Source organism: Ctenopharyngodon idella, chromosome 5, assembly GCF_019924925.1.
Source record: "Ctenopharyngodon idella isolate HZGC_01 chromosome 5, HZGC01, whole genome shotgun sequence".
In the NCBI taxonomy this organism is placed as follows: Eukaryota; Metazoa; Chordata; class Actinopteri; order Cypriniformes; family Xenocyprididae; genus Ctenopharyngodon; species Ctenopharyngodon idella.
The window spans coordinates 38,931,067-38,946,944 of NC_067224.1; the positions used below are offsets into that span (position 1 = coordinate 38,931,067).

Sequence of the window (15,878 nt, forward strand, 5' to 3'; positions counted from 1 at the left end):
ATAATACTCTATCACAATATAGCACAGCCTCATAATTTCTTGTGCATGGATGCAATATTGTGATGTTGTTCATCTGTTTTTCACAGTGATTTCCTGCTGTGCTGGTTACTGCAATGAATGGTAACACTGTCCAGCAGACCACAAGCACTGCACCATCCGTAGCACCACCTTGTGGATGGAGGGAGTTCTGCGAGTTGCATGCCAGCACCACGGCCCGAGAACTTGCCCAGCACTACCGGCGCTTCATCAAAGAGCGGCCGGTACAGGATGTGGTCCCGCCGGAAAGTTTCTCAAAGCAGTTCAGTGCCCTGTTCCAGCACCACTTCAGCTGTGAGGTGGCTAAAGATGCAGAACCCGCCTTGCGGCCCCCGCCGCCACCGCCCTTACTACCCATGACTGGCCGCTTACGCATCACTTCCTTCTCAGGGGTGCTGGATTACCGGGAGACCGTGCGGCCGGGAGTGGCTCCGCTAGTTGCCGTGTTTGCGCCCAAACCAGATGCCAGTGGCATCCCTAGGGAACAGGAGCAGTTGCAGCGCTGCTCTCCTACAGACACTACACGCAGAACGCGGCCACATAGCCAGGAAGATGAACACCCGGAGCGGAGGACTGGGTCAGAACGATACACGCCCCCTGCGTTTCCCTTCCCTTCCCGTAGTGAGGTAACCCACATTTCCTTCAGGCGCATTCGAGAAACCGTATGCCAAGTCTTTAAGAAATCTCCACAACTTGATGAATCTTCAAGTGGTTACCCAAGGGACGATTCAGTCCAGGTGGGCGGACCATCTGCGACTGTTGAATGCACCTCTCAAACCCCACCTCAGACTGCGCAGGTACCCGCCCATCGCACCTCAAAGAGGGCTATACTGTGGGAACGTTGGAATCCATTGCGAACTGTGAGACGGAGACAAGAGACAGGAAGTGTTTGTAAAGAGGGGCAGCTGCGGTACCTGGAGGTGGATGACACTATCTCAGACACAGCCCCGCATTGGCTGCGCTGCCGCCTGCAGGTCAGGAGGACCAATGAACCCACTGCTAGCGAGAGGTACCAGCTAGAGCTCTATGACCCACCCAAGGTAAGGAGACCGGTCGAAATGCATTTTTCAAGAGTGACTACTGTCATGTGTTTATTTTTTTCCTAATTTGTCAATTGTATCTCTCAGAGTTTGTAGTTGTTGCTGGCTAACTGTAACTTGATAAATTGGTCAGATCTTTTAAGGCGCTTTTCCACTGCGTGGTACGACTCAGCTCGGCTCGCTTTACTTTGGCTTGGTTTGCTTTTCCACTGCAGTTTAGTACCGCTTCAAAGTCTTGTTTTGCAAATCCAATGACGCTGGTAGTGATGATTCTCTCTGAGCAATCAGTGATCTGCAGTGTTTACACGTCACATTTTAGTATCGGTACGGCTTGCTTGGAACCTCAACCGAGGTGGTACTAAAAAAAGTACCAGGTACTAAGTACTGTACACAGTGGAAACCGCCCAAAAGTGAGCCGTACCGAGCCATACTATGCAGTGGAAAAGAAATTTTAAGGTATATTTCATGGAAATTTGTTAAATTGTCATCATTTACTTGCCTTTACAGTATGTTGCACAAAACATATGAATTTCTTCCATGAAACACAAAATGAGTTTAGCAGAATGTCCTGGCTTATTTGCATTCATGTAATGAGATTGTGAATGAGATTTGAGAGATACGTCGTATTTTATTTAATAAAAATGTAAATTTTATTCACACATAGGATTTTCAGTAAATAACAACTTTTAAAATAAGTTTAGAAAAGTAGTTCTTGTAGCTCTTACGTTCTGCTAAATTTATCCTGCTACATTGAAGAATTCAGATGGGTTTGAAACATCACGAGGGTGAGTAAATGATGAAAATGGTTTTGTTTTTTTTGCTTTAAGTCAAAACCAATGATAGGCATGATTCATCTAGTAAGTGATATGTTCATAGTAACACTAATTTAACCTAATTATCCACCCGCATGCAAGACAAACAGCCTATTTGAAACAGGGTATGATTGATGCTATCGTACGGAATGAAACTACTAAGGACACAATTATTGTTTTGTCTGCATTTTTCTCCGCCTCACTCCATTTCTCCTGGTCACACAGCATGATAGCCTAATTGGTAGTTTTGTTAGTTCATTCAAGCAGCAAATGACGTCTGCTCACTTGAGAGGTTACGGCACGGCTATATCAAGGCACTGATTGGCTGCTGAGGAATCTTGGCAGAGATGTGAGGACTTGCTCTGAATGTCTATATAAGGGAACGACAACGTAGACCAAGAAAGTTCAAACACTTAAAGTTTATACACTCCAATAAATGTCAGAAGCATGCACACACATTTTAGCTTCAAATTAGCAGCGCATTAATTGGTTCTTTATTTTGACATTTTTTAGTTTCATCATTTTGAAGGGAGAGAAATGTAAATGCTTTTTGTGAGCATGCATCATACTTTATTTCACAGTATCTAATGTACTGTATGTGTGTGCTTGTGAGCATTGGTGTGTGAGCTTCGAGGCTGCATCACAGAGCACATACTAGTCCATGCCTTGATTCTGTAATTGTACGCTCTATGTTTGGTGTGTTCGCTACAATAGCAGCAGCGAGGGCAGCTATGCTAAGAGAGGAAGCTGCAGGGTAGCTGATAATTTCTTTGCGTGAGAAACTTTGTTTCAGGGAAGTCCTAACTTTAAAACCAGCCTGTGCACAGCAGATAAATTTGTTTGATTATCTGCTTTCAGATTTCACAGAAGTGTTGTATTATTATCAAGTTAAATGACAAGATAGGCCAGAGACAAAGTGCTAGAATATATGTATAAATATATGTTTACTTGTGTATCTAGGGCTCAACATCAAGCTTTTCCAAGTCTTTTAGAAAAGTAAAACTGATATAGTTGTAAAGTGCATGAAATAAGTGCATAACTCACTGAAGCTGCTAGATGAATCATAATTGCTGGATCTTCATGAAGTATGTTCATTTTAGCTTAAACAGATTATTAGTTACGGGTTTCTACGTAAAAATTGTCATCCATCCATCCTAAATATTTTACTCTGGAAAGCCACGACTGGCCAATCAAAATCAAGCATTTCAAAGAGAGCCTTGCAATATATGGGGTCAAAATCTGCTAAGGGGTGATTAAATGTAACTTTTATTCGAAAATGAAACATTTTATCAAACTTTGATAATTGCCTTTAATCTTTTAAACAACTAAGAAAGTGATCAAACTACAATTTATACAAATCACCTGTCAAGTTCCAAGAGTCAAAATGGACGACTGCAGGGACTCATCTCAAGATCACTCATTTAACATTTCATCTATTGCCAAAATTATGTGAAAAAAAAAAAAGATAAGTAAAGAATAGAAAATTATTGAAAATGTTCAAATCAGGTGCGTCAAAATCAGAATGCTTGGTTCATGCATAAAAAATGTCTGTCAAAGTATAACATACAACATGTTGAACAATGTTCACTAACCCTAGGTTTTCAATTGGACTGGCGTTTATTCTCTGTAGCATGCGGTGTGAAGTATTTCACTCCGTTCCCTGATCATTCCGATTCAATTTCAGCAAGTGAAGAACAAATTTATACGCATGTTTGTTATGTATAAGGGACATTATCATCTCTGACAGACACTAGGTTGAAGCTGCTCAAACCGCCATTTTCTCACTCTTCTTGGAAAGCGATGATGTAGTCAAAGTATCTGGTAGTGTGGTTTTTCTAAGTACTCTGCTTGTAAATACTACTGTTTATTGTGCACATTATTTTTGGACAGACATCAATGTTGTGATATTCAAGTGATGTGGATATGGAAACAGATTGTGAGGTAATAATTATTTATTTCTTAGCCGGCAAGTATTTAGTTAAGTGACTAATGCCCATGAGTGTGTTATGTTGATGTTTTTAGTTTTAATATTTCAACCAACAGCAAGCCTAAGTTTTTGACAGACATGATAACATGCATAAGGGGTGAACTGTTTGATTTTTGGGTAATTATAAAACATTCTGGAGATGTTCGAAATGCTTTTTGCGTAGTTCATTATACTTATTTTACGGAATTAAGTTTATTTTGTGACTTAAATAACATGTTACTCAGAGACTAACACGTTTGGCTTGTCAAAAATTCATTCAGCTGTCGCAAATTTGTTGACTTTAGAAAATCAAGTTAAATTTTTTTACTAGAAAAGGAGTGGTTTTGATGTGCAAAATTATTGTATTGTCTCTTATAACAAAAATATTTTATTAAAACCCATGAAAATGCAGATCCTGTTGCAAATAATAGTGAAAAGTCAGTTTTGTTCCATTATTACCCCTCATTACCTTGAGATTTTGACTCAAATATGTGTAGCAAAACTGGCCTGTTTCTTGCTTGTTTATGTGTATGTGATGTTGTTTGGAAGGCTTAAGAAACATCTGTTTTGGGCCTCAAATGGTAGTGTTCATTAAACAGGGCTTCGAGGGCTGGAGACCACAGACCTTTAATTGCTGATGTAGTCTGAACAAGTTTGGTCAAGCTGTGCTTAGAAACATTAAATCGGAAAGAAGACATACTCTGACTCTTATATACGGATGCCAGCATAGCCAGCAGTGTGCAATGCATTTGATCCAATGGGTATGGATTAGATAAGACCTTGTGTTTGTGTTGTATGTTGATGTCTTCTGATGTGGCTTTTTGGTGTGCAAGCAAGCGAGAAAGAAGACATGCTATAATAAAGTTAGAGTTCAGATTTTGTAATATGTGTTGGAGGTGTAATCGTGTCTTGTTTTTCTAGTATTATTTGCTGTACAGCAATCGCATCCAGTGCTGTGGAAAATATTTCTAATTCTAGAAAACCGCATCCTCCCATCTGGAGCGTGTTAGAGCTTCACGGTGACCTTATGCACATGCAGATGCTCACACAACTACATCCAGAGTCGTTTCAACTCTTTAACAAGCCACTAACAACCAAATCAGATCAACAACACAATATTTAGTGTAAAAACACTGCAACAGTCTGCACAGATTTACACAGAACCTAATATCAAATTGCAAAAAGTATACTATGATAGTTGTTTATGTTTATTATGTTTTATGCTAGCATTTTTTTCCGAGTGAAATCTTGATGGCTAATTTTTTTTTTTAGCAGCCTTAGTTCTGGAAGTGTTTTCGCCTATTTATTTTCTCCATAGGGATTTTAGAAAAATTTGATAAATGAAGCAATGAAGCAAACCAGCCAACTTTGAGATGAATCACAACATTTGCAAACTTTTATTTTAAGCAAAACAGTTAAAAAAAAAAACAGTAAAAAGACAATTTTCTATGAAGAAAATGAATGGGATTTTGAACTATTGGGCTCTATTCATGTGCCCTCATTTGTTTTTCATTTGCTTTTTGAAGAAACGGTTTGAAACTTGACTGAAACCCAGTCTGACTCAAAGTTTCATTTCTTAACGTGATCAAGCAGCTTTGACCTTGTACCCAGGTTTATCAATATAAAAATCTGCAGATTGATAAGTAGGCCACAGTCATCAGTCATAACGAAATCAGACATGTCCCTGTTTCTCCGAAAGCATAACACTTGACAATTTAAAACCAAGAATTATATCACACACAGAGATGCACACAGCAGCAATACAAGCTGATGCATTTTCAAAGATGTACACACACACACATACAGTTGCAGACCGTGCACTGGTTCACATCAGAAGTGCAAGTAATAATTTTCTACTTGTCAGTTTGTTTGTTTTTTTATAATTTGCAAAACTAATTTATTGATTTATTGCATGCATTGTTTTAAATGCATCCGGTTTTTTTTTCTGTTTTGTCATTTGGAAATGCATTATTTGAAATTGTATTTTCATGTCACATATGTACAGTATTTAAGCGTTTCTCAACCGGTCTTGGTAATTATTTTGCATATTTTTGGGCCTGCATAGTTCATGATAATATTAATATATTTCATGCCTGACTTGTTATTAGTTTTTTTACATTAATAAAACGTTCGGTCCTGATTCAAAACCACCTGAGAACCAATGCTCTATACAGTTACGGAAAAATAAATGATTACTGATAAAATCAGTGAAGATTAATCAATACAAGTTCTAAAAATAGTTGTAATTTTGGAGACATTATAATTCGAATAGCCTAAAATAATGTTAACGTCAAACACCATTAGATTTTTTTAAGGACATGAATTTGTAATGCATACCTTATTTATTTATTTTTAAAATAAATAAATGAAATAATAAATTAATTAATTATTTGGGGATTTTAAAAATCTGTTTTATATATTTATTTATTTTGGGATATCTGAGCACATTGTTTGGCCTATTTAATAATTTAGTGTTTTTACACCGCACGGTTTCCATTAACTGACTGGTTTGTTTTGCTAGGTTTGTTTTGTCTGTTAGCTTCTACTTTATTTATTTACTGATGTAGTTCAATCATTAGTAGTAAAGCAAATCTGTCAACATTCACACTGGCACAGACTGTCCAAAGCCTCCGCATCTGCAGCATCAGGACTGATATAAGATCCATTGTGTGCTTTGCATATGACAGTTCCTCATCTTTGGGTGGTTGTGTTTTTTTGTGTAAAACACATTCACCCAATACCTCTGAGAACTGTGCGCTCAGAGGACAAACATGCCATGTGGGTGGTGGGTGTGAAACAGCCCCTGCTCAAAATATTGACTGTGTAACACTGCAGCGTCGCCTGTAATTCAACAGTACAGCCCCATGACGCCTGTGTTATGCATCATTGAGTGCTTATTTTTTTGGACCCAACCACTGTTGAAGGCCCCCAGTGTGAATATTCACAACAGCTGTGCAGTGTGTGAAATATACAATGAGTTTTGGGTGAATTTCTTTAGGACTTTTTACTCAAAACTGGTCCTAACTACACATTAAAACCTTTTTAAAAGCTCTTTTTGAAACACCTTTGAATGTTTTTAATTAAATGATTGTGTCTCTTTCGCAATCGCTTCAAATTGTCCTAAACATCCAGTCAGCGAGTGAGTGAGTGTAAATTCAGTAACTGACAGATTCAGCGAGTGACTCATACCGATGAGTTTGAGAGTGCTTTTGACTGATTCATTCAGAGAACTGGCTCACGTGAGTCATTTGTTCCTGAATTGGACGTGCTATACATTTGTTGTTGTGTGCAGCCAACGAAGATTCAGCGTGTAATTCGTTACTTTGTTTTAGACCGATAACTTGTGAGTTTGATAGATTTATTGCTATCAAAAATTAAACTTTTTAAGTTGTAAATTGCTGTCAGTGTGAACGCCTCTTTTAAGTCTTTTAAAAGTATTTTTGTAATCTTTGATTTACAAATCTATTCTAAAATGATAATTTATGACAGTACTTTGTTTTGGTGTCAGTCGATCCTATCAAAAATCAAGCGACCTACTGTTGTTTTGCTCACTGAAATGTAATTTGAAAACACTTTTGAACCAATTTATGAAATAAGCAGTATAAAAACTTTGTACTGTGTACTAGATAAACTGTGTAGTAGACATACTTTTTAGTGGCATCAGACCCGTCCAGATGCTGTAATTTGCATCCTGCAGGTTTGAATTTTAATCCTTTTTTTTTCATACACTAGTGTGAAATTTCTCTAAGATTTCACCTCTAACTTCATATGGCCCCCTTTACACCTGGCATTTTCAATCTGACTGTACTAGATATGCATTAGAGTGAAGGTGTAACTGTAAATGCAATATGGCTAAAAAAAAAATAAAAATCCAGATATTATACAAATACACAATGCATGTTTATTGTTAATGCCAGGTATGAAGGGCCTCTTCCGTCATCTCTGCATCCGTTAGGATGAGCAGAGTCCATCTCAGAGGCAGAGGCATGCTTTTGTTTTCAGTTTTTGTCCCCTGACATGAGCAAATGGTGTTTAGGTTTCAGAGTGTGGTTTTTCAGTGTGTGTTCATGTGGAAAAAAGCATGCCATGGATCTTTAATTTGTTGTGCAGTGTGTTTTTCTCTTAGCTAACAGCTGTTTTTACACTGCAGGTGGCAACAAGACAGTCCAGTTGTGTCGCGTCATATCAGCGTAGACCGTTTCGGTGTATAGATACAGCCAATACAGTATAGATATGGTCAATTATTGCAATAAGTATATTCTAGACATTTTCGCAGTATATACTGCAACATAATAGGGATATATACTGCAGTTGGAGTATAGAGGGTATGCACGTGATGTCACTGCCGACCATTGTGACTGCGGTTACGCCCATTGAGTGGCAAAAAGACTGAGTGGCAGCATTGGTTTTCAGCGTGAATGCCGCGAAAAACACAAAACGCATCCAAAACGGGAAAGAGCTTTGCGATTGACTGTATAACAGATTTGACACAAAATCTGAGGTATATTTTTACAGCTACAGAAAAGATAAGCAAATGGATCACTGCAATTCACAGAAACAGCTGGACTCCATGCAGAGAAACGTGGATTTACAGTTATCATTTTGTCAAAATTTTGGATTAAACCATACCCTATATATTGTATTGTTATATATTGTATTGACAACTCATCAATTAAATATTTACCATCTTATATTCTGCATAATTGGGTGTTTTTAAATAAACACTGACAAAAACTATACAAGTTTTAGGGCTGGACGATATGACGATATATATAACATTGATTTAAGTGATCACTCCGATTTAAACATACCTATGTTGTAGTTATATAAAACGTTCACAGGCAGATTTGCTTTATGCTTTTTCCCGGCGTCGAAATCTACAGTTACATCTAAATGTCAGAAAACACGATTGTCAGTATTCATGGATTAGGTTTCTTTGACAAGTTATAAGGAACACTATCGAGCCCAACCTTTAGTGTAATCGTTTGTTTTACTTGCGTTTTCGCAGTTTCCCCTATTAAATCCCATCATGCAGCAGGCTCTTTTGCCACTCAGTCCGGCTGAGGGAGCGTGTTCTGGCGGGAAAGTGACGTCAATGCGTCATTGATTCTGATGAGAGCATTTTAATGTGTCGTGTCAGGTTTGCAGTGCAGTGATCTGCATTGATTTTAAAGGTAACATTCTAGTTTTGTCGCATACAGTGTTTCTCAACTGTTCTGAGTGGGTCGCGGCGTGCCTGAGAAAAACTTTGTCCCGATTCAGTATCTTTCTGCGGTTGGATGATATGTTGTCAGGCTATATTCTAACATTAGTTTCGTAGCTTGTTACGAGTAAAAAGTCTCTCACTTCAGAAAACCGAACTGTTATACGGCGGCGCGCGCTGTCAATCACTTCATATATAAAGCGCAAGAGAAACTACGAACATGCAACGTTACGTTGCCAATTAACTCATGAAATAATAGTAAAGTACCAATAAATCACGTAACTGGTACGTTTGTGTGTTAGCTGGGAAGGATTTGCATTCAGTTTATGTTCATTCTATTCATCAGAAGCAGTTTCCATGTTTCATTAACAGTTCAATGCTAGTATTGTGTATTTACCATGGCAACTGTTGTATACATAACCCCAAAATGACACTTTTATTTTTTAACTTTGTGTTATTTTGTATATTTATTAAATTACTGTGGTGGCTCATGCCAACTTACAAACTTTATTTTATTAAAAATAACTAGTTTGGGACTGCTATTTAATAGCCCTACCTTATAGGCCTTTTTATTCATCAGTATTAGTCATATTCGTACAATTTATGTGTATGTTAAATAAAGTGGAACAGTACTGTGTGTTTGTGTGTGTGTGTGTGTTTTAACAATTTTTGTGAAATAAATTTGCTTGTTTTGCTTGTTCACACACACACACACACACACACACACACACACACATATATATATATATATATATATATATATATATATATATATATATATATACACATCATGTTTGCAGTCTAGACAGCTTTGTTGATTATAATGGGCAGAGAGGTGAATAATAATGTATATATTGGAAGAATAAACGATAAACCAATTTGCTTCTGCATAAAAGCTCAAAATAAAATAAAAATATTTCATTTTTAATTTTTTTAAATTTTTAAATTAAAAATTGTTCATATTTGATAATAAAATATATAGTTAATAATAAGTAAAAGTCTATTAAAAATGCCATATTAATAAATATTAAAATTCATTTGATTAAGTTATTCATTTATTTAGTTATAAATTATTACAGAATATTTTTATATTTTATTTTACAGAATAGTCTAGGATGATTACATGTCAAAAACAAAACAACAACCAAATAAATAAAGAAAAATAACATTTATTTCTGTAAATTTGCAAGATGAAATAAAGAAATAATAAAGTAAAAACAAAAAACTGAATTATGATAGTCCTACCTTTAATTTGGACATTGTTTTAAAATGATATTTCATTATTATTATTATTATTATTATTATTATTATTATTTTTAGTTTTTGAATTACTTTCTCATACAAATGTTCTATTTTTCCATTTAAAAAAAAATGTGTATATGATATATATATAGCATATTTTTAGCATATCGAAAATTTTAAGAGCATCATGATATAATTTTCTTTACTTATTGCCTACCCCAAATGGGAGTGTTTTAGTTTCTCTCATGCATCAAATCTCTAATAGTGCAGACTGGGTGTGAGTGGATTATATAGATTCTATATTTCGAGCATGTGTGGGCATTGTTGCAGCTCTTTATGTTAAAACCTGCAACCTCTGCGCTGGTATACCTGACCTCACTAAGCTACCCATGGAAAGCACCGCTCGCTCCCCCTCAATCTCTCTCTTTCTCTCTTTCTATTCGTCTCTTTCTCTCTCGTTGTGTGCGTGTAGGTGCTGTGGTTCACCTTCTCTAGTCCGTAAACAGGATGCTCGCTCGACCTGTGTGAATATGAAGTTGAATATGAGTAGCTGTGTGTGTGTTTTATCACTAGTGTATTTGTATTGTGCCGTGTTGTGTCATTGTACTCACACTTTCCAGCAAGCCAAATTGCATGTGTATTTATGGTGATTAAGCCAATAAATCTCTTGCTGTAATTCAAGGGCCGGTGCAGTTTCTCAACATTATTGCAGGCGAACGGATGTTTTTGAATCTATAGCTACAGATATACTGCTGAAGCTGTGATAAAGATTGAACTAAAAAGGGAGAAAAAAAATGAACTCTTTTTGCTTGATGCATTAATGCACTTTTTTTTTTGTCCTGCAGAGCATTAAATGCAATAAGCACATGTAGCATCTTTACACAGCTAGCGGTGGATGACAAGTGGTTTTCTTGCTGTTTCAGATTACTGAAAACATCCCTTTTTTAAAGAAAAGTAAGATATTTGTCCATCATCGGGAGGTTTTGACTGACACAGGAAACCTGCTCTTTTTTTCATCTGCACTTCTCCCTCTCCCTCTCTCTATCTCTGTGTCTTTCTTTCATGTGTATTTTCTCAGTACTGCTGTGGTGGGGCTTTCGAGAGCAGCAGTAAAGGTCAGAGTGATTGAAACTCTATTTTAACAGCATACAGGGAGGGAGAGGGAGGTAAATAAATATAAGGAGTGTAAAAAAATAAAGGTAGTGAAAACCATGAGCAAACCATTCTGACCTAGGAAAGGATCAGTCTTTAACCCACCATGCACGTGCGTACAAATGTGTGAGTTTGTGTTTTAAAAGCTGGTAAACTTGGGTGTAAAAGAAACTTTTACATGCTGAAAAACTGTAACTACTGCAAAATAGCATTGATATGATTATTATATTCATTGTATATCCATATATATATTATACAGTACTGTGCAAAAGTCTTAGGCATGTTAGTATTTTCACCAAAAAAAAAAAAAAAAAGGTTTTAAGCCAGTTATTTATATCTTTTGCTGTAGTGCGTCAGTAGGAAATATCAGTTTACATTTCCAAACATTCCTTTTGCCATAAATTGTAATAATCCAGTGAGATTTTTGTATGCACAAGGAGTCTGACAACAGCTGGTATGCTCCACACAGAGATCTGATCTCACCATCAATTTTATTAATATTTATTGTGTGATGCTCTGCTAAATATTTTATATAAAGTGTATTATTTTATGTATTATTTTATGTGTATTATTATTTATATATATATATATAGAAACTTGAATTTTTAGATTACAAATGTGATATTGATTTTAACAGTTTAATAAACAAGAAGTTAATATTAGGTGACTTATATTTTAGACTATTTTTAAAAAAGAATATTGTCTTTTTTGCTCCATTTCGCCAACAGAAATGGTTTCAAATAAATCCACATTGCACTTCTCCGAGCAACATAGTCATATGTTTTGTTATATTGAATGAATCCGCGTTTTTGACTCAATCATAAAGATAGTAGGGCTGTGTCTGAAATCGCCCCCTATACCCTTAAATAGGGCACTATTTGAGGGGACAGACATTTGTAGTGGTGTCCAAAACCATAGTGGACGTTATCGAGTACACTCATTCAATCCCATAATGCACTGCAATAACGAATGTACAACTGATGTACACTCAATGACTAGAGAATACCCATAATGCAATATTAGAGTCATGCTTGGCACCCGCAGATTAATCATCCATCCATCCATTTTCCAAACCGCTGGTCCAATGTGGGTACGGTGTAATATCATTCAGCTATAAATTCCTTTTTTTAATTGATTATTAAATTGTTTAGGTTTATACATGCTAGTTTCTGATGGAGAGACTCAGGAAGAAGTTACAACATTTAGAATGCATCTGGACGTTTCTGAATGGTTAGTGGAGAAATTTATGTAGTTGCTGTGGAGTTGATTCAACTCATTGACTAGCATGTGCCGTCATGTTAATCTTTTGTGCAAATCCAGCGTTGAATTGACCCTCGTTTGTGAAGCAGTCCGGCGTAAAATGACGGCATGGTAACAACACTCTACTACAACAACTCTTCCTCTTCTTTAAAGCAGCCCAACATGGCCTCACCCTCTTTGTTGCGTGTTCCCGGGGACAGGGTTTATGTAAATTTTGGGGTTTGTGATGTTGTAGTCTTTAAAAAGTGATTTCTGTAAAAGAGAAAAAAAAAAAAAAAAAGAAAGAAAGAAAAATCTCCCTTTGCATTGAACTTTGAGCATCGTAACTTTGCAGATGTTGTTTATGCTCAAACAGCAACATTACACACTAACTGAAATTAAAAAAGTGAAATCATAATCAAGGACCCCTTTAAATATATCAGAGATAGTAAAGTAATTGCAGTTGCATTGCATACAATGTTTTTGTCTGACCTTCTTTCTCATTGGGTGGCGGGGGCCTTTAACTGTTTCTTTGAAACGGGCCTCTGAATTGCAAAGGCCACCTCTGAATCACAGCTGAACATCACTGAGACATCTCTTCCTAGTGTCATTGTTTTGTGTTGTTAACGTCATGTTGTTCTTGATTCCTTTGCAATTGTTATTGCTAATTTCATTATGTGACTCATTTTGAAAGGTTGTTCTGAGAATGTGACTAAAAGCAAAAGTAACAATTAGGAAGTGGAGTTATTCAGATGAATGGCATGGCTGTTTGTTGTGGCATTTTATATTGCACTCATACACAAACACGTGCACAATTAAACAGTGTTTTATGCGGTAACACCAGAGAACATGTGTGACTTGAAATGAAACTTTTTAATGTGAGGATGAGCCATGAAATCCTTGCACAATATAAAAAAAACAATCAAGTGAATATTGAATAGACCGTGTTGTTGTACCGCAGCCTTACAGGTTTCCAGTGCATCTCATGTGTCTCCACATGGACTGCCTACTGTTATTACGCGTTGAAACTCAAGTTGGCTGGACTCAGAGTTGCAGGAAATGCACTACAGAGTTGTGTCAGAAAACAGATAAACAACATTCTACACAGCCTAGCGAACGTTTGTATTGTGTAGAGCGAGGGTAAATATTCCAGGCTCCGACAAACAGAAACAGGGACCAAATATGGTCATAGAAATCGAGCCGATGTGGATTTCTTCGTTTTTCGCTCTTTAGTTTAAGAGCTGTCATGATTTGTCACACTCAGCAGTCTGTAGTTTAGACTAGAGTGCGGTTCTGGAACTCATTTCACAACAGGGTTGGGGAAGCTAGTTTGAAAGTGTAACTTGATTAAGTTACTCATAGCTTAAAGTAGTCAAGCTACCCTTATAAAAAAAAAAGTAGGTACATACTCTACAAACTACTAACAAACAGTATCTAACCACCCTGAAGCTACTAGACAATATCTTTTTAAATGTATGATTTGCAATGATAGCTATGCATATTTTTCTGGCACAAAAACAATGAAATTTTTGAATGATTGGAGATAAATTATACGAGAGGATAACCTTCATTTGTCTGTTTTGTTTTTATTTTTGATGTGCATCACAGCTGCTCCAGCCACTTTATTAATTTACACTTTATTACTAGTTTAAACAATTTTCATTCATCTTTTCTTTGCAATCATATGTACACTAGTTTCAATTATCTTTTACATGCATATACTAGTTTAATCACCTTTATATAGCGCTTTATACAATAGACATTGTTTCAAAGCAGCTTTACAGTGATAACAGGAAAATGATGCATTTCAGCTGTTGTTCAGCTGAAGTCAGTTCAGTGTTGATTGAGTTCTGTTGTAAAGATCATCAAGTAATAAATTAGTTAATTTAATCTATAAGCAGTTCTGCAGAAAATGTCATTTTTAAGTAGCTCAAGCAGTCATGTCATCATTAGATATGTGCCGATATTCGGTAATGCGATATATCACAATAATGAAAATGCACGATATTGATATCGTGGGCCCTTAAAAATACCGTGAATAATTATTTATTATGAATTATTAAAATTTTTATAATACATTTTAAGAATACTTTCTCCATCAATGCACAACGGCACTGTATTCTGCGTCAAAGGGACACGCGCGCTCAGATGTAAATAAACCCAACGTGCATGAGAAGCACATGGCGGAATGAATGAAGGAGACGCGCTGAATGAAAGTGCACATTCACTCTCTGACAGCAGAGGGTGCTGATGGAAAAGCAGAAATGCAGTGGTTACCCCGGAAACCCCATAAACAAAGCAGCTGTGCTACTGAACAGTATTTAAAATGCTTCAACTCATCATCCAGCTCTGTTCAGTTCTCATACAACAGCGTCAGTGCAGTCAGATCAATAATAATGTTGAACATTAAGTGTCCCCAACTAAGCAAGCCAGTGGCAAGGAACCCAAACTCCATCAGGTGACAGAATGGAGGAAAAAAAAACCTTGGGAGAAAAAAGGCGCAGTCGGTGGGCAAGTTCTCCTGCCAATGAGCGAACACGGTGTGATTATGATTCAGGCTGCGTCACAAGTCATCAAATATTCATCCAGTTCCTTTTGATTGAAGATTGGATTCATCACGCCGGTATGGAGCCGAAGCCGGCCATTGGTTCTCTGTGGTTCTTGGCGTCTGATCTGGATATGGATCCATCAAGTACATCGGGTGTGATAGGAAGTGTTCCCATCTCCGGTTGACCTAATTTATACAGCTTAACAATCCTTTAACGGATTTGAATAATAGAAATTGATAATGTGTCATGTGTATGCCAGGTTAAAGAGATGTGTTTTTAGTCTAGATTTAAACTCTGTCTGCTCCCCAAACAAGGCTAGTAAGACAATTCCAGAGTTTGGGTGCTAAATTTGAAAAAATGTATGCAATGTTTAATAGGGGGTCAATGCAGTGTTGACAGAACTGGGCTAATATGGTCATACTTCCTGGTTCTAGTAAGAACTCCAGCAGCTGTGTTTTGGACCAGCTGGAGTTTGTTTACTAAGCGTGCGGGGCAACCAACCAGTAGAGCATTACAATAATCTAGCCTTGAGGTCATGAACGCATGAACTAACTTTTCTGCATTTGTCATTTAGAGCATACAGTATGTCGTAATTTAGATATATTTTTAAGATGGAAAAATGCGGTTTTACAGATGCTA

At 36.8% G+C, this 15,878-nt stretch overlaps 1 protein-coding gene across 1 annotated transcript in view; it reads left to right on the forward strand.

Moving 5' to 3' along the window:
• sh2b3 (SH2B adaptor protein 3) overlaps positions 1–15,878 on the forward strand; it is a 50,967-nt gene that overhangs the window by 16,748 nt on the left and 18,341 nt on the right. The window contains exon 2 of the mRNA XM_051894839.1: positions 87–1,076. Within this exon, the coding sequence (XP_051750799.1) occupies positions 114–1,076 (963 nt within the window). The 5' untranslated portion in view covers positions 87–113. The remainder of the gene's footprint in view (positions 1–86; positions 1,077–15,878) is intronic.